At 31.3% G+C, this 25,303-nt stretch overlaps 1 protein-coding gene across 1 annotated transcript in view; it reads left to right on the forward strand.

Annotated features, from left to right (window-relative positions):
* The window catches only part of ADGB (androglobin), a 257,841-nt gene that overhangs the window by 200,900 nt on the left and 31,638 nt on the right, over positions 1 to 25,303 (forward strand). The window contains exons 26-27 of the mRNA XM_051997914.1: positions 7,470 to 7,657; positions 17,348 to 17,532. Coding sequence (XP_051853874.1) covers positions 7,470 to 7,657; positions 17,348 to 17,532 — 373 coding nt within the window. The remainder of the gene's footprint in view (positions 1 to 7,469; positions 7,658 to 17,347; positions 17,533 to 25,303) is intronic.

Consider the following 25,303-nt stretch of genomic DNA (forward strand, 5'->3'; position numbering starts at 1 on the left):
AACAGAAGTGAGTGCAAGGGATAATGTTGTAAAAAAAAATCACCCTGGCATGGATTCTGTCAATACAAAGTTATTATTAAATAAAATTAAATTAAATAAAAAAAAAAGAAAACAACTCACTCTAACTTACAAAACTTTTCCATTGTTTATTTTGTTTGCTTTCATCCTTCCATTTTTATCATTAAATGCCACTGCAATGATTTTCCTAAGCTAATGTCTTAAAAAATTTTTTAAAATAATTTTTATTGATATCTTCTGTTTTTTTAACATCATTATAGTTATTCACATTTTATTCCTTCTCCCTCTTAAAGAGCTATTTCTCTAAAAATAGTATTTTTAAAGAGGAAAAAAATCAGTTCAATTGAATGATGCATTCAAAAGTTTAAAATATATTCACTGTGTAGTAACTGTGAATCTCCAACTTTCCACAACAGGGTGAGTTGGATGTGTCCTATCAAATCTCTTCATTTCAGTCATATCTGATCTTCATAATTTTTTAGCATTCACTTTTGATTGTTTTTGTCTGTGGTTGTTCTTTCCTATTTCCGGTGTTGCAGCTTTTGTGTATATTGTTATTTTCTCTTGGATCTTATTACTTCGTTTTGTCTCAGTTCGTGTATATCTTTATATTCATCACTTCTTTGTATTCTTTATAATCATCACATAAGCACAAATAACTGATTAAGAGATCATACAAAACTCAATATTTTCCTGTCAATTAAAGTATAAATTACTTCATTTTTAAAATCTGGGACCACCATGTCCAAAACCTATCAACTCTTTTAAATTGAGAAACTTCTCCAAGTCTTTGGCCTATTTCATTCATTCTCCCTGACCTATGGGTTGGTATATATTTTTCCTATCTTTATCTTTTTTCTACATTTGCACTGACATCATCAATAATTTGAGTATATTTGGAGTTGTTGTTGTTCAGTCTTTTCAATCATATCCAACTTTTTGAAGTTTACTGTCTTCTTATCTTTCCCACCATAAGTAAAACTAAATACAGGGATTTTATACCAAATTATTTGGAAGCTCACTAAATATGTGTTGAAAGAAATCTTAGAAATTATGTAATTCAGCCTACCAAAAACTCTTTCTATATGATATCTATCAAGCAGGCATCAAGTTTTTATTTAAAAACACTCTAAGAATTTCTAGGAATGTGGTAAAGAAGATAAAAAAAATTCCAAGCTGTCCAGATTTCTTCCACAAACAATAAAATTACACCTCAGGGCCAACATAAACAGGTGAAAAATGAATAAGAGTTGGGACAAAACAGGGGTCCCTGCTCCCAGGATTTAACACTTCCAGGCTAGCTCCATGAAAACATTAAGCAGGATCCCCTGGACTAGCTGGATTCAGGAGTGGCCTCAGCCACAATCACAGGAACTTTTATCTCCTTGAAGGGTAGAGAATAGGGGATCTGAGTCTGGGAAGATCTGCTGATCAGGAACACCAAGCTCAGCTGTGTTGCAGAGATGTTATACTGATTGTGAAGGAACCAGCACATCCAGTGAGTGCAGTAGCAGGGGAGCTAGGACAGAACTGGCTGCTGGGCCTTGTAAGGAGAAAAGAGAGCTTTTAGTTTGGGGTTCCAGGAAAGAGAAGAAAGCTGAAGTGAAGCTAGAGGCACCATCCTGCCACCCCAAGATTAGAGGTGCTTAAACTAATAGTTCTCATTTAAGGAAAAAAAAAAAAAAGAACAGACAAAGAGAAAGAACCAAACCATTGAAATTTACTTTGGGAATATGGAAGACAAGAGTTCATCTTCAGAGGAGGAAAATGAAGTATAAAAAAAAGTTTCTTTTATCCCAAACAGTAATGTTAAATGGCTCTCTGCCCAAAAAGAATTTATAGAAGAATTCTAAAAAGACTTCACAAATGAAATGAGAAAGACCAAGGGGAAAAAAAATAAGAACCATCCAAAGAAAACAAGAAGATTATGAAAAAAAGTTAATCAACTAGAAAAGGACTTACAGAGTTTTAAAGAAGAACATTCTTTGAAAATTAGAATTGGGCAAGAGAAAACCAGTGAACCATTAAGAGACCAAGAAATAGCAAAAACATATAAAGAATGAAAAAATAGAAGTGAATATGAAACTTCTTATTAAAAAAAAACCCCAACATATCTTGAAAACAGATCAAGAAAACATAAGAATAATTTGACTACCTGAAAGCTGTGACCAAAATAAAAAAACAAAAACAAAACAAACAAACCTTTAAAAATAATGCAAGAATTATTCTGGAGTGATAGAATATGTGGAGAAAGTAGAAATAAAAAAAAATCCACCTATTACCATCTCAAAGAAATACAACATGGAAAATACATACGTATGAGGACATTGAGACATGAAAAGGTTAAATGACTTGCCTAGAAACACACACCAAATAAATATTTCAGACAGGATTTGAACACAATTTTTATTGATTACAGATCCAGCATTTTATTCATTGCCAGACACATGTTTTTGGACTGAATGGAGACATCCTTCCAAGTGTGCCTAGAAACACACACCAAATAAAATACATAAAGAACGTGTGTATAATTTGATTTTACTATTATAATATTAAAAAAAGGGAAGTAGAAGTGGAAAGGGGATTGTATCAGAAAAAGGGAAAAGGGGAGATAAAAAGAGGGAAGTTACATCCCACAAAGAGGCAAAGGAAACCTATCATATCTGAGGGAATTAAGGAGGGGGAGGAACGTTGTGTGAATCTTACTCATCAGATTTGACTCAAAGAGAAAATATTGGACATATTTGGTTTACAGAGAAACTTCTCTCACCTCATTAAAAAGTGAGAGAGGAAAAGGGGAAAGGAAAAGAGTATGATAAATAGACGGGAATACAGAAAAAGGGAAAGGTATAAAAAAGGGGGGAGGGACTCAAAATGGGTGGGAGGGATTCTAAAGAGTGAGAGCTGTGTGAGGCAAGTGGTGCCCATCAATTTAATACTGGGGAAGGATAAGGAGTAAGAGGGGAAAGGAAAAGAAAAGTATAATCTGGAGATAATAAGATGGCAGGAAATACAGAATTATTTTTTAGTAGTTTTAACCATAAATGTGAATGGGATGAACTCTTCATTAAAGTGGAGGCAGATAGCAGACTGGACCAAAAGCCAGACTCCTACAATAGGTTGTTTGCAGAAAACACATTTAAAGCAAGGTGATACATACAGAGTAAAGGTAAAATGCTGGAACAGAAACTATTATGTTTCAGGTGAAGTCAAAAAAGCTGGAGTAGACATCCAGATCTCAAAACTTGATTTAATTAGAAGAGATAATAAAGGGAACTATATCTTGCTAAAGTGTAGCTTAGACAATGAAGCAATAACAATACTAAACATATATGCACCAAGTGGTGTAGCATCTAAATTCCTAAAGGAGAAGTTAAGAAAGTTACAAGAAGAAATAGACAACAGAACTATAATAGTGGGAGATCTCAACCTTGCACTCTCAGAATTAGATAAATCAAACCACAAAACATTGTACACAGTAACAGCAAGATTATATGATGATCAATTATGATAGACTGCTCTTCTCAACAATACAATGATCCAAGACAATTAGAATATACTTAAGATGGAAAATGCTGTTCATATCCAGAGAGAGAACTGTGGAGACTGAATGCATATCAAAGCATGCTATCTTCAACTTTTTTCCCATTTGTTTGCTTTTTTTCCCCCTTTTGTTCTGATTTCTCTTTCACATCATGATAAATATTGAAAAATGTTTAAAATTAAAATAATAAAATCATATAACCTATATCAAACTGCTTGCTCTCTTAGGGAGGAAGAGAAAGAAACCTTACAAAAATGAATGTTGAAAACTATCTCTACATATATTTGGAAAATAAAATACTATTTAGGAAAAAATGTAAGTTCTATATAACGTTATCCTCACAATAACTCTACGTATGAGGACATTGAGACATGAAAAGGTTAAATGACTTGCCTAGAAACACACACCAAATAAATATTTCAGACAGGATTTGAACACAATTTTTATTGATTACAGATCCAGCATTTTATTCATTGCCAGACACATATTTTTGGACTGAATGGAGACATCCTTCCAAGTTCAGCTTATTAGTATCTTCTCTCTGAGTCTGGCCTTTTAAATAATTATCACTTCAGTATATAATTATCTAGCCCATCCCTCCATTTTATTTTAAAAATTAGTATGACACTTTTTCAAATGCAGCTATATCCTGATAAGTATAAATAATAAATCACCTGAATGGTTGCATGTATTTTGATTCATATTATTTGAGTTATATAATTATGTAAAATATTGTCATTGTTTTCTGCTCAATAGAAATATGAAGTTCAAATTTGAATAATGTGACTGCCTTTGATACTTTATTATTCATTCTAATTGGGACCTTGCTGTACTTAGTGGAGATTTAGATAACTATATGTATATTATATTCTCCCTGATATTCCAGGCTTGTAACCCTTCAAAGAAAGGAAATTATTAGTTGTTTAACATTTGACATAACCTTCCTAGAACTGAAAAGTTGATTATTATTCCCAAAGCTGTCAAGTCAACAAGACCAAAATTCTAAACACTAAAACTTAGAATGCTCTAATGTTGGAGAGGCAAGATAAGCACAACAAAAAAGTGTTGGGTTTTTTTTTTTTTTTTAAATCCTTGGAGAAAAGAGTAGAATCAAAAAAGGATAGGACTAGGAACTGGAAAGAAATCAGTAATCACCGCAAATCAGAGCATAATTTTTTGTTTTGTTGATTTCTAGACCTAAGAAGTATTAATAATGTAGATCAAACTTAAAAGAGTATGTATATACATATTTCACCCTCCACTTTATCAGGATAACCTTCATAAAAGGTTAGGTTGGGGGGGGTTTCTCTCATATTTCTTCATTTGAGTCATGCTTGATTTTTCTAATTGTGTTATATTCACTTGATTTTTTTTTTTTTTTTGGTATGTTGTTATTATTTCCACTTAGATTGTTGTAATTACTGTGCTTATTGTTTTTCTGGGCCCTGCTTATTTCACTTTATATCAGTTCAAGCAGATCTTTTCATGTTTCTTTGCAGTCATCACATTTATGATTCCTGTTGTTTTTTAATTGTTTCAGTAAAGTCTGACTCTTTGTGACCCCCTTTGGGGCTTTCTTGGCAAAAATAGTGGAGTGGTTTGCCACTTCATTCTCCAGTTTGTTGTACAAATGAGGAAATCGGGGCAAAAAAAGTGAAATGACTTATCCAAGGTCACACAACTAGTAAGTGTCTGAAGCTGTGTTTGAATTCAAATAAAATTTGAACTCATCATTTCTTACAGCACAGTAATATGTCATTACATATAGAGATGTGCAAAACAAAATTTAACATTATTTATGTATAAAAGAAAAAATAAAGAAAAGAAAATATTCTTCATTCTATACTATTCAATATATACTATTGCTTGCTCTTGGTTTTAGATATTATTTAAGATAACAAGGCAAGTTTGATACAATGTGTTGTACACATTTGTTGTACAAATGTGTTGTATTTTGTTTAAAGTTTTTTTCTATATTTATTAAAATAACCATATGGTTTTTGTTATTAATATGGTCAATTTTGCTTAAAGTTTTTCTTAGTATTGAATCTGTCGTATATTCCTGATCTAAATCCATTCAAATCATAGTGTATGTAATCTCTGCAATCTATTTCTATAATCTCATTTCTAGTATTTTATTCTATTATAAATACATTGATAGGCATCTCATTGGCACAGTGAATAGAGCATGAGAGTTGGACTCAAGAACTCCTCTTACTGAATTAAAATCTGTTTTCAGATAGATTAGTAGCTGTGTGATTATAGGTATTTGTGTTTGTGTCAATTTCCTCACTTGTAAAATGAACTGAAAAAGGAAATAACAAATCACATCAGTATCTTTGCCAAGAAAAATACAAATGGGGTCATGAAGCTTTGGACCTGACTGAAATAACTCAAGAGCAACAATAACAAACTATATTGATATCTTTAGAGATTTTCTTCTTATCAGTCTTCCTTGAGATTGAAGTCCAATTATGGAATATCTGATTCAACCTCAAACTCTCTTAATCTATGTTTTAATCATTTTATGTATTCTTGCTGTTTTTACCTCCATAATATCTCTCATGTCCAATCTCTTCTTTCTAATCACACAATCAACAACTTAATGTTCTCAGCATCTTGTACCTAGTAGGCATTAAACTGTTGTATCAATTGCACAATTTGTTTCTCTCTGTCTTGTCTCACCATTTTAATTCAACCTTCACACAGCTAATAAAGTATTTTTCTTTAAACCTTTGTAGATCCAGCCTTGTTACTCTGCTACTCATAAATACCGATTGTTTCCTATTGTCTCCAGCATAATTAGCTCCTCTTTTTGACTTTTAAAACTTTATAATGTAGCCTAACTTAACTTTCTAATTTCATTATATTTTACTCCCTTTCCTGTGCAAATTGACCTTCTGTTCTTTGCTTTGGCAACTACTCCATTTCCCATGTTTTTCAATTGTAGGTTCTCATATGTGGAACTCACTCCCTCCTGATTTCTACTTTACATAATTCCTCATTTTATTCATGAGCCAGCTCATGATTCCCCCAAATATTAGGGCCCTTTCTCCCTAGCTACCTTTAACTTTATTTTTTTTATTTTGTACTTTTCTGCATATACTTTAATATGTATGTCCTTTCTCCCTTCATAGAGTATTAAAATCCTTGAAAGCAGGTCAAGTTTTACTTTTTATATTTATATCCCAATGCTTAGCACAAGGCCTTGCATCTAAAGAGTCTACTTAATAAATAAGCATTTGTTGAAGGATTATTTTGCCTTGTAGTCTTCTTTATTGAGGTAAGTTAATCACACACAGGTCAAAGTTTCTCATTTTGAATTTGAAATACAAAATCATAAATGCATTTGTTAAAGATTTTAATACTGGAATGGAAAATTAAAAACCATTTAATACTATGCCATCATTTAACAATTGAAGCAACTGAGACAAAGAATATTAAAATAACGTCCAAAATTTCATCCTGGGACCTCTGATTCTAAATACAGATATAATCTTGTAGATAAATTTTTTTCTAGTTAAATTTTTAATAGTTAATTTTGAAGCAGAAATTCAGATGTAACTGGGATAGATCCATGGAGATTTGATCATGGCAACAATTTGAAAAGGCATTTCTTCCCTATCATGTTGTTTATCATTTAGGTATTTATGTATATCAGGTCCCCAGCAGGTTGATTGATGTCTGAAGGGCAAGTAGAGACAGGGCCCATTGATAATATCCTGCTTCTTCAGACCAGGAGAAGTCATAGACACTTCCAAATACATTGAAGTTTACACCCAATAAGGCTATTATCTCTACTATATCAGAAAGAATATTTTTTCTTTTGAGCCAAGTGAAAACATTGCTTTTTTTCCTTTGTAATGACTGTGATTTTAAAATGGACTTTTTTTTTTCATTTTTTTAGAAAGGATACTCATTTGTGGCAGAAGCCTATACGAATGATTTTTATGTATCAGCTGGAAAATGGAGACTTCGTATCATCGGTTCTTTTACTCCACTGCCATATCTTAATCGAGAGACTGTATGCAGTTTATTTTCCATAAGAGAGATTAAAGACTATTATATTCCTAATGACAAGCAAATTATGTTCAGGTATATATCTATATCTATCTTTCTCTCTCTCTCTCTCTCTCTCTCTCTATATATATATATATATATATATATATATATATATATATATATTTCAAAAGGTAAACTATTTTGATATTTTAAATTTATTTTTTTATAAAACCATTGTAAGGTTTTTGTGAGAATCAAATGGCACAATATTTGTCAAATATTTATCATGGTATTTGGCCCATAGTGATTAATTCTTGTTTCCTTCCAATAAGCTATCAGTATCTAAAGCAGGCAATATGCCTACATAATCTGATTTTATAGTTGCTATGAATCAACTAGTAAAAGCTAAAATTAAAAAGAAGATTCAGATAAAAACATTTAATGTGATAGAGAAAAATCTTTTAAATAAGAGATGATATATCCACAGGGATTATCATGCTGAAGAACAAGATAATAATTCACCATACATTGAAATAATTTGGTCATAGGTTTTCTTAAAATTATAAATTGGAGAGTTAGTACGAACATGCATTTGGGAAAATTTAAAGACGAAAAAAATAATTTTAAAAGAAAGAATGTTATCCAGAGGGTCTGACTTATTTATGGTATGTCTTTAATAAATTCTTGTTAATTTCAATTTAATTAAATAGAGATAATTATAAAATTAATTATTCTTAACAAAAACAAAGTAAAAAAAGAAATGATAAGTCTAATTGCAATATATTTGTCTTTAAATGAATCAAAGATATATATTTTACCTAATGTCAAAGTATGTATACTATCAAATCTTGTAAAAATCTGTAATGTCTAAAATTACAGCAAAATTTTGATTTGTATATTTATATTTGAAATGACTAGCATTTATCTAAATAATATGTATTTTAAAAAATACTAATCTAAGGATTCCCAACCATTTTAATAAAGGAAAAATATTTTTCATTAAAAAAAAATCTCTCAATACTGAAACTGGGTCATGTGGAGATACAGGAGCTTGTGGATGATTAGGTGGGAAAATTATATAAAACTGCTAAAAAGAGCTAAGGTGGGGGAGGAGTCAAGATGATAGCATTACAGAAGCACTAAAGCCAACTTCTCTCAGCATTCTATTTAGAGCAACTGTAAAATAACTCCTCAAATGGAATTCTGAAGAGACAAAGACAACAAAAACTAGGCAAACATTCTTCTAGCAAAAGAACTTAGAAAATTAAAAAGAGAGGTCTGTAACACTGGGGGGACAACCTTGTGTGGAGCCCATGTGGGTACATCACAAATGGTGAGATATAGTGACAGATGATGGTGACAGAAGCAGCAGAAATTTCAGGGGTTGTAGACACAGGGAATCAAGATACTGATTACAAAGAAATTATGGGGAATCCCATGTCCTAGCCCTGTACATAAGACTGGATACAGTTTGGTAACTCCACTGCCTATAGAAGCTTAAAGAAAGAAGAGTATTGTCCATCACGAGTAGAACTCTGAGGAGCAACATCACTTATAGTCACAAGCGTGAACCATTCTTGAGTAAGAATTAGAGCACAGAGCTAGGGATCAGTGACCATACCTTTCCCTGCATCATACCATCTTAAAAGTACTGAAAACTTCTAAACTCACAAAATAAGCTCTGAAAATAACTGAGGAAAAAAAGTCAAAAGTTGGAAGTTTTCTCTCTTTTTTAATTTAATTTAATTTTTTTTATTAAAGCTTTTTATTTTTCAAAACATATACATGGACTATTCTTTAACATTAGCCCTTGCAAATCCTTCCAATTTTCCTCCAACTTCCCCCATCCCTTCCTCTAGATGGCAAGTAGTCCAAATATGTTAAACATGGTAGAAATAGATGTTAAATTCAACATATGCATAATATTTATACAGTTATCATGCTGCACAAGAAAAATCAAATCAAACCAGTAAAAAAAAAAAAAAAGAGAGAGAGAGAGAGAGAAGCAAAGTAAAATGCAAGCAAAGAACAACAAAAAGAGTAAAAATGCTATGTTGTGACCCACACTCAGTTACCACAGTCCTCTCTCTGGGTGTAGATGACTCTCTTAATCACTGAACAATTAGAACTGGTTTGAATCATCTCATTGTTGAAGAGAGCCACAGTTGGAATAATTTTCTACTTCAGACCAAGGAACAGAGCCCAACTTTAAAATAAAATTAAGAATATCAAAAAATAGAACAATAAACAAACAACAAAAATGAACCTTGATTACAAAAATCACTTATGGTGATATGGTGCAATATTGACTACTCTGTCATGGTTCAGAAACCACTGATCCAGTGGATCAGCAGATTAGTCGATACAACTACAGAAGGCAAATAATGAGCCCTTAAACGCCAGCATAACAAGTGGACTTGGCCACACACACATGCCTCAGGAAGCTGGAGCACTGGCCCCAGCACAGTGTGAAGCTACTGTGGCCTGTAGAGGAAACTTGGGACAATCTCTCCTTTGCCCTAAGAGCAGACCTCAACCATTAAAAATAATCAAAAAGAGCTCTGACCATAGATAGCTTTTATACAGAAGGGAAAAACAGAACCCAAACCCTGAGGACACAAAGGCAAAACGTCTCCAGATGAAACCTCAAATGGTGATATGAGTTGGTCTCCAAATCAAAAGGCTCTCTTGGAAGAATATAAAGAAGATCTTTAAAAAGAGAAGAAAAAATAGGCAAAGGAAATGAGAGCTTTGGAAAAAGAAATACAGAAATTGTCTTAAAAATGCATTTGGTAAAATGGGGGAAAAAAGCCATATTGAATAAAACCACTTTAAAAAAATAAATTTGGTGAAATGGAAAAAAAAAAAAACAAATCCTTAAAAAAAGATGTGATTGAGATGAACTCTCTCATAAAATGGAAATGGATAGCAGACTCTATTAAAAGCCAGACTCCTACAATAGGTTGTTTATATGAAACACATTTGAAGCAGAGAGATTCATTCAGAGTAGAGATAAAAAGCTAGAGCAGAATCTATTATGCTTTAGCTGAAGTAAAATAAATAAATAAATAAATAAATAAATAAATGAATGAATGAATGAATGAATGAATGAATGAATAAATAAATAAATAAAGCAGGGGTAGCAATCCTGATCTCAGATCAACCAAAAGCAAAAATAAATCTAAATAAAAGAGATAAGGAAGGAAACTATGTCTTACTAAAGGGTACCATAGATAATGAAGTAATATCAATACTAAACATATATATGCATCAAGTAATATAGCATCCAAATTCCTAGAGAAGTTCAGAGAGTTACAAGAAGAATTATGCAAGTGGAGGATCTCAAACTTGCTCTATCAGAACTGGAGAAATCAAAATACAAAAAAAAAAAAAAAGAAAGAAAGACATTAAGAAGGTAAATAGAATTTTAGAAAAGTTAAGGATAATAGACCTTTGGAGAAAATTGATTGAGGACAGAAAGGAATATACTTTTTTCTTGGCAGTACATGAAACCTACACAAAAATTGACCATGTATAAGGACATAAAACCCTCAAACTGAAATGCAGAAAGGCAGAAATACTAAGTGCATCTTTTTCAGATCATGGTGAAATAAAAATTACATGGTTGTAGGGGGGAAAAAGGCCAAAATTAATTGGAAATTAATAATCTAATCCTAAAGAATGAGTGGGTAAAACAACAAATCATAGAAACAATAATTTTATAAAAAATAATGACAAAACTGAGAAAACAGACCAAAATTTATAGATCCAGCCAAAGCAGTTCTTAGGCGATTTAAAAAAGGTAGAAAAAGAACAAATTTTAAAACCCCAATTAAGTAATAAATTTGAAAATTTGAAAATAAAAGGGGAGATTAATAAAATGGAGACTAAGCAGACTATTAAGCAAAAATAAGAGTTGGTTTTATGAAAAAAAAACAAAATAGATAAATTTTTATTTAATTTGATTAGAAGAAAGAAAGAAGAAAGTCAAATTGCCAGCTTCAAAAATGAAAAGGGTGAAGTCACTACCAATGAAGAGGAAATTAAAGCAATAATTAGGGACTATTGTGTCCAACTTTATGCCAATAAATGTGATAATCTAAGTGAAGTGGACGAATACTTACAAAAATATAGATTGTCCAGATTAACAGAGGAGGAAATAAATTACTTAAACAGTCCCACTTTAGAAAAATAAATTAAACAAGCTCTTAATGAACTTCCTAAGAAAAAATCTCCAGGGCAAAATGAATTTGCAAGTGAATTCTATCAAACATTTCTGTGCAAACTATCTGGAAAATTAGGGAAAGAAGGAGTCCTCCTAAATTCCTTTTATGACACAGATATGGTGCTGCTACTTAAAACAGATAGGGTCAAAATAGAGAAAGAAAATTATAGACCAATTTCCCTAATAAATATTGATGCAAAAATCTTAAATAAAATATTGGTAAAGACATTACAGCAAGTTATATACTATGACCAAGTAGGATTTAAACCAGGAATGCCAGGCCAATTCAATATTAGGAAAACTTTTAAAATAATTGACTATAAAAATAAACCAGACTAACAGAACTCATAGAATTTGACAAAATCCAACACCCATTCCTATTAAAAACACTAGACAGTACAGGAATAAATAGAGTTTTCCTTAAAATGATCAATAGCATCTATCTAAAATCACCAGCAAGCATCATAATAATGGGTATAAATGAGAAACATTCCCAATAAGATCATGGGTGAAATAAGGTTGTTCTCTATCATCAGTACTATTATGTAATATTGTATTATAGTATTGTATTAGAAAAGTTAACTTTAGATACGAATAGACAGTTTTCAGATGAAGAAATTGAAACTATTTCTAGGCATATGAAAAGATGCTCCAAGTCATTATTAATTAGAGAAATGCAAATTAAGACAACTCTGAGTTACCACTACACACCTGTCAGATTGGCTAAAATGACAGGGAAAGGTAATGTGGAATGCTGGAGGGGAGAAAACTGGGACACTGATACAGTGTTGGTGGAACTGTGAATACAACCAACCGTTCTGGAGAGCAATTTGGAACTATGCTCAAAAAGTTATCAAACTGTGCATACTCTTTGACCCAGCAGTGTTACTTCTGGGCTTATATCCCAAAGAGATCTTAAAGAAGGGAAAGGGACCTGTATGTGCAAGAATGTTTGTGTCAGCCCTCTTAGTAGTGGCCAGAAACTGGAAACTGAGTGGATGCCCATCAATTGGAAAATGGCTGAATAAATTGTGGTATATGAATGTTATGGGATATTATTGTTCTGTAAGAAATGACCAGCAGGATGATTTCAGAAAGGCCTGGAGAGACTTACATGAACTGATGCTGAGTGAAATGAACAGGATCAGGAGATCATTATATACTTCAACAACAATACTATACGATGATCAATTCTAATGGATATGGCTCTCTTCAACAGTAAGATGAACCAAATCACTTCCAATAGAACAGTAATGAACTGAACCAGCTACACTCAGTGAAAGAATTCTGGGAAATGAGTATGAACCACTATATAGAATTCCCAATCCCTTTATTTTTGTCCGCCTGCATTTTTGATTTCCTTCACAGGCTAATTGTACACTATTTCAAAGTCTGACTCTTTTTATACAGCAAATTAACTATTTGGACATGTATGCATATATTGTATTAACTTATATGTTAACATATTTAACATGTATTGGTCAACCTGCTATCTGGGGGAAGGGATGGGGGGAAGGAGGGAAAAAGTTGGAACAAAAGGATTTGCAGCTGTCAATGCTGAAAAATTACCTATGCATATAATTTGTAAATAAATAGCTATAATTTAAAAAAATAAAATGGATAATAAAAAAATCTAAACCATGTATAATCATATATTTTAAAAAAGTTAACTTTAGCAATAGAAGAATGAGAATAGATAACAAGGAACCAAAATTATCACTTTTTGAAGATATGATGGTATACTTAGAGAATTCTATAGAATCAATAAGAACATCTCTAGGAACAATTCACAACTTTAATAAAGTGGCAGTATACAAAATAAATCCACAGAAATTATTGCCATTTCTATATGTTGTCACAAAAGTCCAGCAGCAAGAGGTACAAAGAAAAATTTCATTTAAAATGACTATAGATGGGGCAGCTAGGTGGCACAGTTGATAGAGCACCAGCCCTGAAGTCAGGAGGACCTAAGTTCAAATCTGTTTTTAGACACTTAATACTTCCTAGCTGTGTGACCCTGGGCAAGTCATTTAACCCCAACTGCCTCAGCAAATAATAAACAAGCAAACAAATAAATAAGATGACTGTAGATAATATTAAATATTTAGGATTCTACCAGCCAAAATAAACCCAGGAACTCTATGAACACAATTATTAAACTTTCCACACAAATAAAGTAACTTCTAAACAAATGGATGAATATCAAATGCTCATGGGTAGGCCAAGCTAATATAATAAAAGTGAAAATCTTATATTAATTAAGCTACTTCTTCAGCGCCATACCAATCAAACTGCCAAGAAATTACTTACAGAGCTAGGAAAAAAAAAAAAAAAACATTCATGTGAAAGAAGAGAGTCAATGGAATTAATGAAAAAATGCAAATGAATATGGCCTAACTGTACCAGATCTCAAAGACTGGCTAAGAAGACAGGAAAAGATCATGATAAATGTTGGAGGGAATGTGGGATAACTGGAATATTGTTCGTGATTTATTGTGAACTGATCCACACATTCTGGAGAGCAATTTGGAACTATGCTCAAAGGGCTATCAGTATTGTACTGGGTCATAAAGGAAGAAAAAGGATCCACATGTGCAAAAATGTTTGTGGAAGCCCCTTTTTGTAGTGGTAAAGAACCAGAAACCAAGTAAATGACCATTAGTCAGGGAATGGCTGAATAGTTATGGTATATGAATGTTATGGAATATTGTTGTTTTATAAGAAACACTGAGCAGGATGATTTCAGAGAAACCTGGAGAGACTTACATGAACTGATGCTAATTGAAATGAGTAGAACCAAAAGAATATTGTACACAGAAACAACAAAATTATGGGATGATCAGCTCTGATGAACATGGCTCTTTTCAACAATGAGGTAATTCAGGTTAGTTACAATAGACTTGTGATGGAGAGAGCAATCTGCATCCAGAGAGAGGCCCTTGGGGACCGAATGTGGATCACAATGTTGTTTTTGCACCTGTTGTTTTTTTCTCATTTTTTCTTTTTTAATCTGATTTTTTTTTTTGTGCAGCATGATAAATTTGGAAATATGAATAGAAGAATTGTATGTGTTTAATATACATTGTATTACTGTCTAGTAGAGGGGGTGAGATAAAAGGAGTAAGAAAAACTTGGAACATAGGATTCTGTAAGGGTGAATGTTGAAAAATATTTTTGCACATATTTTAAAAATACAAAATGTATTGTAAAAAAATTGACCTGGAAAATATATTGAAGAGAAAAAAATTTAAGAATTATTGGACTACTTGAAAGTCATGATATAAAAGAGGGCAGACATCATATTTCAAAAAAAATTTAAAAGAAAATTGCCCTGTTATCCCAGAACCAGAGGGTAAAATGGAAACTGAAAGAATCCACCAATCATCTTCTGAAAGACATCTCAAAATGTAAACTTCTAGAATATTATAGCCAAATTCCAGAGTTCCCAGGTCAAGAATAAAATAACAAGGAACAATTTCAGTATTGTGGGTCCACAATCAGAACTATATAGCATTTGGTAGTGTAGATTAAAGGATCAGAGGGCTTAGAATAGGATATTCCTGAAGGCAAAGGATCTGTGATTACAACTAAGAATTACCTACCTAGTGAAGCTAAGTAGATTCCTTTAAGGGAAAAGGGAATATTCAATGAAATAGAATGATTAAAACATTTCTGATGAAATAACAGACCTGAACAGAATATTTGATGTTCAAATTCAAGATTTAAGAGAAGGTACTATAAGACAATGAAGTAATATCAATGCTAAAAAATTTACACACACACACACACACCAATTAGCATAATATTCAAATTATTAAATGAAAAGGTAAATGAATTACAAGAGAAAATAGTAATATTCTATTGGGGGTGGGTGGTAATCCTCAACTTTTCCTCTCAGAGCTAAATAAATCTAACTATAAAATATAGATGTTAATGAGATGAATAGAATTTAAGAAAAGTTAGGTATTATATATTTTTGTAGGTTTTTGTTTGTTTTGTTTGATTGATTCTTAATGTCTCATTCAGTCATTCACTTATATTTGTTCAATTCTAATTTTTAGTGACTTATTTTCTTCAGTTAGCTTTTTAAAACATCTTTTTGCATTTGGTCAATTGTACTTTTAAAGGAGTTATTTTGTTCATTGGATTATTTTCCCCCATTTCACCAATCCTATTTTTAAGGAGTTTTTCTTTTTCCATTTCACCAATTCTATTTTTCAAGGAGTTATTTTCTTTTTCCATTTCACCAAATGCATTTTTTAAAGGAATTGTTTTCTTCAAACAATTTCTTGTTTCCTTTTCCAAACTTGCTAATAAAGTTCTTGTTTTCTTTCCTCATATTTTTCTAACTCTTTTAAGATCCTTTTTGAATTCTTCTGAGTCTTTTGAATTGGAAGCCAGTTCGTACTCTTCTTTGAGGCTTCATATGATATACTTTTGAAGAAAATTAAGTGGAAAGAAAAAGAAGTAGTAAAAATCTTAATAAAGTTGACAAACTTTTTGTTCATTTAATTAAAAAAGAAAGGAGATCACAAAATTACTAGTCTAAAAAATGAAAAGGGTGAATGCACCACGTTGAAGCAATTAGGAATTATTTTGCCCAATTATATACCAGTATTCTGACAATATAAGAAAAATGCATGACTATTTATAAAAGAATACATAGCCCAGATTAACAAAAGAAGATATAGAGTGTTTAATAATTCTATCTTAAATAAAGAAATTGAATAAGGCATAAAGGCATTCTCCAAGAAAAAATCCCCAGGACTAGATGGATTTACAAGTAAATGCTACCAAACATTTAAGGAAAATAAATACTAATACTCTATAAAATATTTTGAAAAATGAAGAGAGAAGGAACCCTACCAGATTCCTTTGATGACACAAATATGGTTTTGAAACCTAAGCCATGGATAACAAAAACAGAAAAAGAAAAGTATGGATCAATTTCTCTAAAAATATATAGATGTAAATATTTTAAATGAAATACTAGCATCATACACTAAAACCAGATGGGATTTAAAAACTGGAATTCAGGGCTGGTTCAATATTAAGAAAATTATCAGTATAATTGATCATATCAATAACAAAACCAACAAAAATCATATTATCACAATATATATAAATGAAAGGCTTTTCACAAAATATAATAATCATTCCTATTAAAAACAATAGAAAATCTAGAGATAAATTTAATCTTGATAAAAGCGAGGTATTTAAAAATGGATGCCAAGGCAGTGGTAATCATCTTGAAATTTTCTCAGATAAGGTTTCTAGAATTATTAAAAAACTTCATAATATTGGCTAGTTAGGGAAAGATCTAAATAATACATTAATGCAGACTGTTATGATTTCTTCTTAAAAGTCTTAGTTTCCTTTTTATGGCCTATTTTAGTAGCTTAAAAACAAACTTTGATAGTTCAGATATTTTAAGAGAAGTTTTGAAATAGCATTTTTGTACACCATTATTCTACCAAGTTTATAATTAGTTTTGCTTGGATTACAGAAAATACTAGTAAATTTTCCACAGATGTTACTAATATTATTTTCTTTTATAGGTATTCAATAAAAGTGGCAGTAGGACTTATTGTTACCGTTCAGGTACGCACTTCTAAAACTGATGTTTTCATCAAACTACAGATCTTGGAAAATGAGGAAGAAGCTGTAAGCACTATTGGAAAAGGCCATGCTATAATTCCTTCATTTTTTTTCTTTAGTAATGAAAGAATTTTAAGCTCTCAATGTAAGTACCTTATTTTTAATTTTTATAAAAATATTTGAACAGCAGATATTTACTTGTTCAGTTTTGAAATCATTTACTTGGAGAAAAAAACAATAAATGTGTAAAAATATGAAATAATAGTTATACTCAAATGAAATAATCATTTAAATACATTATTATGTTAACACAAATATATGCACAACATATATATATATATATATATATGTATCAGACACTGTCATAAGTGCTTTACAAATATTGTCATATTTAATACTCATGCTATCCTGGGAGGTAGGTATTATTATTATTATTCTCATTTTACAGTTAAAGGAACTGAGGCAGACAAAGGTTAAGTGATTTGCCATAGGTCATATAGCTAGTAAGTATCTGCAGCTGGATTTAAATTCAGTTCTTACTGGCACTAGACCCATGGCTTTCTCCACTGCACCACCTCTAAAGAAAGAGTTGATTTTAATATGGATATAAAGACTGCTAGAAACATCATTCATGGAACACTTGTTCATTTCACCTTTCAGTGTTCTTGATACGCATAAGCAAAAAAGCTATTAAGATTCTTGCAGCAAAGTTAAAGAGAAATCATATAAAGAATTTAATAAGAAATCAATCCTATTATTTGTCCTTTGATATTAACTTTCTCCTTAAAACTTCACCTGATCTCAACTTTTTATTACTGTCAAATGAGGGTCCATGCATCTTCAAAGTTAATTAGGCTTGCAAGATTAATCTCCAATGAGTAGAAATCCAATGCCATTTATCAAGCTCTATTTTCTTTTTACAAAGTAACAAATTGTTCTAAATGATTGCAAATTTTAAGTATAGTCCTTTTTTACCACTTATTTTTATTAATTTCTTTGATATTCTTTTCCCCCTCAATATTATTTTATTTTTCCAAATACATATAAAGATAGTCTTCAACATTCGTTTTTGTAAGACTTGGTTTTCCTAATTTTTTCTCCCTGCTCTACAAGACAGCAAGTAATATGATATATGTTAAATGTATTCAGTTATTTTAAACACTTCCATATTTGTCATGTTGTGTAAGAAAAATCAGATTAAAAGGGAAAAAACATAATAAAACAAACAAAAAAAGGTGAAAATACTATGCTTCAATTCAGATTCCTTCTCTGATACAGATGTCATTTTCCATCCTAAGTCTTTTTGAATAGCCTTGAATTACCACATTGTTGAGAAGAGCCAAGTCCATCACAGGTGATCATCACATAATCTTGTTGTTACTGTGTACAATATTCTCTTGGTTCTGTTCACTTCAATCCGCATCAGTTCATGAAAGTCTTTCAAGGCTTTTCTGAAATCAGCTTGCTCATCATTTCTTATAGAATATTAATATTCCATTACATTCATGTGCTATCACTAATTCTGCCATTCCCCAACTGATGGGTATCCATTCAATTTCTAGTTACTTGACACTACAAAAAAAGGCTGCTATAAATATTTTTGCATATATGGGTCTTATTTCCTCTTTTATCATCTCTTTGGGATACAGACCCATGAGTGAGACTGCTGAATGAAAGGATATGGACAATTTTATAGCCCTTTGGGCATAGTTCCAAATTGCTCTCCAGAACAGTTGGATCATTTCCCAATTAGTGTCCCAGTTTTCCCACATCTTCTCCAACATTTATTATTATCTTTTCCTGTCATCTTAGCCAATCTGAGAGGTGTGAAATAGTACCTCAGACTTATCTTAATTTGCATTTCTTTAATCAATCAAGCTCTAATCTAATCAATTAGAGCATTTTTATATGACTAGAAATGGTTTTAATTTCTTTATCTGAAAATTGTTCATATCCTTTGATCATTTGTCAATTGAAGAAAGATTTATAATCTTATAAATTTAAGTCAGTTCTTTTTATATTTTAGAAATGAGGCCCTTATCAGAAACATTGGCTGTGAAATTGTCTTCCCAGCTTTCTGCTTTCCTTCTAATCTTTGCTGTATTGATTTTGTTTGTGCAAAAACTTTTTAATTTAATCTAATCAAAATTACCCACTTTGTATTTCATAGTATTCTTTAGTTCCTTATTGGGGATAATTCGTCCCTTCTCCACAGATCTGGCAGGTAGAGTGTATCCCTTGCTCAACTTATTTTCTTACAATATCACCCTTTATGTCTAAATCATGAAATCATTTGTATTTTGATATAGGCTATGAAATATTGGTCAATGCCAAGTTTCTGCCATGCTATTTTCCAATTTTCCCAGCAATTTCTGTCAAAAAGCAAGTTCTTATCCCAGAAGCTGGAGTTTTTGGATTTATCGAACACTACATTACTATAGTCATTGACTATTGTGTCTTCTGAACCTAATCTATTCCACTGATTGGCTACTCTATTTCTTAGTAAATCTAAATGGTTTTGATGATGGCTGCCAAGCCACATTCATTTGTACTTTTTTCATTAATTCCCTTGAAATTCTTGACCTTTTATTCTTCCAGATGAATTTTGTTATTTTTTTTCTTGCTCTATAAAAGTAATTTCTTAGCAGTTTGATTGGTATGGCACTGAATAAGTAGATTTAGAGGTGGAACTGTTATTTTTATTATATTACCTTGGCCTACTCATAAGCAATTGTTATTTTCCAATTGTTTAGAGCTAATTGTATTTGTGTGGGAAGTGTTTTGTAATTGTGTTCATACAGTTCTTGGCTTTGTCTCGGCAGGTAAAAACTCCCAAATATTTTATATTATCTACAGTTATTTTAAATGGGATTTCTCTATCTCTTGCTGCTGGGCTTTATTGGTAACATAGAAATTCTGTTGATTTATGTGGATTTATTTTGTATCTTGAAACTTAATTAAAGTTGTTACTTGTTTAATGGTTTTTCATTGATCCTCTAAGATTCTCTAAATATCATCTACATATCATCTGTCATATCATCTACAAAGTGATAGTTTTGTTTCCTCGTTGCCTACCCTAATTCCTTCAATTTATTTTTTTCTTATTGTTAAAGCTAACACTTATAATGCAATATTGAATAATTGTTTTCCTTATTATTCTTGATGTTTTTTTTTCTTTAGATATATTTTGCCTTTTTTTTAGCTCTAGAAAATAATCCTTTGCTAATTTAATTAGTAGACTTTCAATCTCCTCCAGACTCATAGAGTCCTAACAGTGTGACCCTAGGAAAATCAATTAACTTGTTTGCCTCAACTCACTAGAAAAGGAAATAGCAAATAATTCTAACCTCTTTGCCAAAAAAAAAACAAAAAACAAAAAACAAAAAACAAAAAAAACTCATGAACAATATTTGTGTGCTATGGTTTACAGGATCATGAAGAGTCAAACATGAATGAATGATTGCATGACAACAATTTCATTAATGTGGCACTGAATAAATAAATTACTTTTGGTGAAAAGCATAATTTTATGTTATTAGCTATTCTTACTTGTAAATAGTTAATACTCTAATTATTAAGATTTGTTTTTATTTGATTAAAGAATATTTTGTAATTATATATATAGAGAGCTTCTCAGTGTGTCTTGAAAGGTATTTTCCCAATTATTTTATACTATCCATGGTTATTTTAAATGGAATTTCTCTTTCTATCTCTCTACTAGATTTTTTTTGGTAATATAAAAAAAAGTCATAGATTTTGTGGGATTGTATTTGTTGAAATTGTTAATTGTTTTAGTTAACCTTTTTAGTTAATTCCCTAGGCTTTTCTACATAAGTTTAACAAATAACCTGCAAATAGTAACTTTTTTCCATTTTGATTATGCTTATTCCTTTTTTTTTCTTATTTTATTGCTATGGTTGGGATTTCTAACACTATATGAACTATAATAATGATGATAATGGTCATTTTTACATTTAATTTTACTAGAAAGGGTTCTAGTTTATCCCCATTATGCATAATACTGACTCTTAGCTTTCAATAGGTGCTACTTTTTATATTAAAAAATATTTTAAAAAATATAAAAAATATATAAAAAATTTATATTAAAAACATAAAAAAAATATATAAAATATATTATATTAAAATGCTTCATTTATTCTTATTCTTGAAACAAACAAGAATAGATGATGTATGTTTTCAAAAGCCTTTTTTGAATTTATTGATATATTTATGATTTTATTTTCATTTTTGTTATCACTATGGCCAGTTTATAGTTTTTCCTAAATTGAACCACCCCTAACATAATTGGCTAAATCCAATCCATTCATCATTGCAATGTTACTTTAGACTTCTTGCTAATTTTTATTTAAAATTTTTGCGTCAATATTTATTAGGAATTTTGTTCTATAGTGCACTTTCTTTTTTTTTGACTCTTCCTGGTTTAGGTTCTAAGATCATACTTAGTCATGAAAAGAATTTTATGCTTTTCCTTCCTCCGCCTCAAATAGTTTGTGTAATACTGGAATAAATTGTTTTAAAAATGTTTTGTAGAAATGATTGGTCAATCCACTTAGTGCTGAAGTGAGGACTTTTTCTTTGGGAGTTTATTTACAACTTCTTTCAATTTCTTTCTATGGGGTAGAATTATTTATTTTTTCTATTTCCTGTTCTATTAATTGGACCAATTTACATTTTTATGAATATTTATCTATTTTATTTTATTTGTTTTGGCATATGATTAGAATAGTTTTTAATGTTTTTAAAGTTTCTTAGTTATTGGTTATGAATTCATCTTTTCAATTTTTATAATGGTAATTTGATCTTCTGTCTTTTAAAAAATCAAGTTAGCTAATGCTATATTGATTTTATTGTGTTTTTTTTAAAAAACTAGTTAATATTTTTGCTTTCAACTTTATTAATCTCTTTGTGAAGATATTTAGTTTGTTTAATTGGGGGGTTTAATTTGTTGGTTTTCTAGTGTTTTTAGATAAATTCCCAATTAATCTATTCTGTTCTCTTTTTTTCTTTATGTATCCCAAATATTGGTATTGTGTGGGACAGTCACCTTTTCCCAAACTAAAATCAGAGACTCTAAAGGTAAAAAGCCAAAAAATGATTTATTATAATCTTGCAAGAAAAGGCAATTCTTAACAGATAAGGTGTCAGTAGAGAAGTGCAAAGCTCAAACTGTAAAACACAAGCTTATATAGATCCTAAACATAGAAGCCCCCACTTCACCCTAACCTTTTCTCCCATTGTCTGAGGAAGTCCAGGCTTACACAAATCTATCCCAGAAACAAAAGAATACTAGTATATAATTAATTCTTTACCACTAAGTACTTAATTAAGAGGTTGGGGGGGGGGCAGAGGGAAAATAGTGATCCAAGACAATCAAATAACTCACAGCTTATTAGCTATAGGTTAACTTGTCATTACAAAGTCTCAAGTAACAATTAGAGCATAAGTTGACACCACATCCTTAGGAGAGGTCTTCATTTAGTTTATTTCAAACATTCCCTCCTCTTTATTTATTAACCTTTGAAAACTGCACACACCATTCTTGGTATATTTCCTCAACCATCTTCTTCTCAGTCTTCAGTCCTTCTGGACCTGTTTTTGTCTTTTTTTTTTTTTTTCCCAACTGGGTTTGTGTAGTCCATTGTTAATTCCTCCTGTCTCCACAATGTAGTTAGCATCTTTAAAGACAGACACAACAACCTTTGAGACAATCTCGATGGGAATTTAGCTTTTCCAGACTGTCTTATTGCCATAAGTTAAGGAATTTAGCCTTCCCAGACTTTTATTGCCATTAAGTTAAGAAATTAAGCTTTCCCAGACTATCCTGAAGACTATCCTCTTCATTTTGTACCTTAGCAAACCTCCCTTTCCCCCCCTCCCCGCCCCCCGACTACATTTCCCCCATAAAAGATCTGCTTATGATGAAAACTTTTGCTACATTTTCTCTCCCTCACTCTAGGACACTGAATCAGAAAGATCCCACTTTAAGAGGCCAGTATTGTACTCCCACCTCTTGCCCAGATATTAATCTCCACCATAACAATTCAGAATCTTTCTTCTGAGTAGCTTGCTGCATATTCCTTTCAGAGGTGGATTACTGACTTGACAATCCATCAGACAATCATACCTGAATTCAAAACTCCAAATAATATCAGCTACAGACTTAAGAGATTTTTATCTCAAATAACAAGTCTCATTAATTAAAGCTTCAGGTGAATTTAGTTCTCAAGGATTACATAGTCTATTTAAGTATTCTATAATTTTACACTGATAACAGTAAGAGATTCATCCTAGAAAGTTCACAGTTTATCTTCATATCCATGTAGATGGATTTTAAATTCAACATTACACAAATCATTTTGTTTTTAGATGCTCAATAACCAATCTATATCAAAATATGTTCAAGTATTAACCATGTTCAAAGGGACAAAGACAGACCACTGTTCTCAGAATCTTCCTAAACAATGGGAACAGCTTTAAAATGACTCAATACAACTAATTAAAACTCACATAGAATATAGAATATATTGTGCTAATTTTACATTAAAGAACCCTATCAGAATCAACATTAATAATTTCTTCATTTTAAAAATGTTAATTTAACTTCCTCCATTTGAAGAGTCACTATAAACTTTTCTGGAAATACAAATAACAGGTACAACACCAGTATTTTTAGAAAATCCTCTAAGGACAATCTCTTCTCCCTCCCACCAAAACATTCCTAATTGCCCTGGTGCAAAGTCAGTTTTAGAGGTTATAAACTGTCCTTAAACAGTCCATTCTTGAGGTTCCTCTATAGGTCCTTTAAGCCTAATATTCTCAGCCTACAGACTGCTATCTCAGTCATCTGTTATGTCTGGTAATGTCTTGTTCACTCTGCTTCTTCCAGGACTTAGTAAGTACCAACTCTCCTGAAATTGCAAATTCCAAAGGTCTTGTTAGGGCCAGCAATTCTTGCTTCCTAAGAGCTAAAAGAAATGAGGACACTTCCAGTATGATAATTCCTTAAAAACTTATCCTTTGTTTCAAAAGAGGGCTTTTTCTTTTTCCTCCCAAGTAAGATAAACCAGTCTCATATGGGGAAAATCCCAGATCACTTCTGGGGACAATTTTAATTTTTTAACAAAGCAATAGGCAAACATTTAATCCAAGGCAATTTAGTCTTTAATGTCAATTTAATAATCCTGTTTCATAAGAATCTGATTCATTCTTTCCACTTTCCCTGATGAGGGCAGATGCCCAGGTATATGAAATTACCACTCCATTTTTTTTTTTTCTTATAAAACCTTAAAAGTAAAATGTGTTCCTTTATCAGAATCAATAGTCTCTACAAATCCATACTTAGGTACAATTCATTCCAATGTTATTTCATTAACCTCTCTTAAAACAGGAGAGCCAGGAGAAAGCTGGGATGGCTATCTCCACTGATGTCATTTCACTAAAACCTAACTTGAATATTTTGGAGCCAGCCTCCCTCCCTCTGGAGGGACACTTCCTCATCACCTTCTTCTTTATCTTTAGACATATTACATACTCTTCAAATATAATTTGTTTTGCAATTACACATATGCCTATATGCCAAATTTTCTTGCTTTTGCGTCTTTGTTAAAGAGAGAAAATAAGACAAACCTTAAGATTCAGAATATAGAAAATATCTAAATAACTTTGGAACAAATTTCACAAAATTTATACCATATAACCAGTTGGGCTAACAGAATATTAAAGTACAGGTCATACAATTTTTACAGATTGTCCAGTATGCAATTTAGCATGCAAGTAGCTTGCATATACTTCATCCAATTAGGAGATACAAACATGTGACCTTTTTAGGTAAGTTTCCAGAGAACCAAAATTTTCTTTAACTTAAAATCAAATCAAATACAGATTTAAATTTCTAG

The sequence above is a fragment of the Antechinus flavipes genome, chromosome 4 (genome assembly GCF_016432865.1).
Source record: "Antechinus flavipes isolate AdamAnt ecotype Samford, QLD, Australia chromosome 4, AdamAnt_v2, whole genome shotgun sequence".
Classification (NCBI taxonomy): Eukaryota; Metazoa; Chordata; class Mammalia; order Dasyuromorphia; family Dasyuridae; genus Antechinus; species Antechinus flavipes.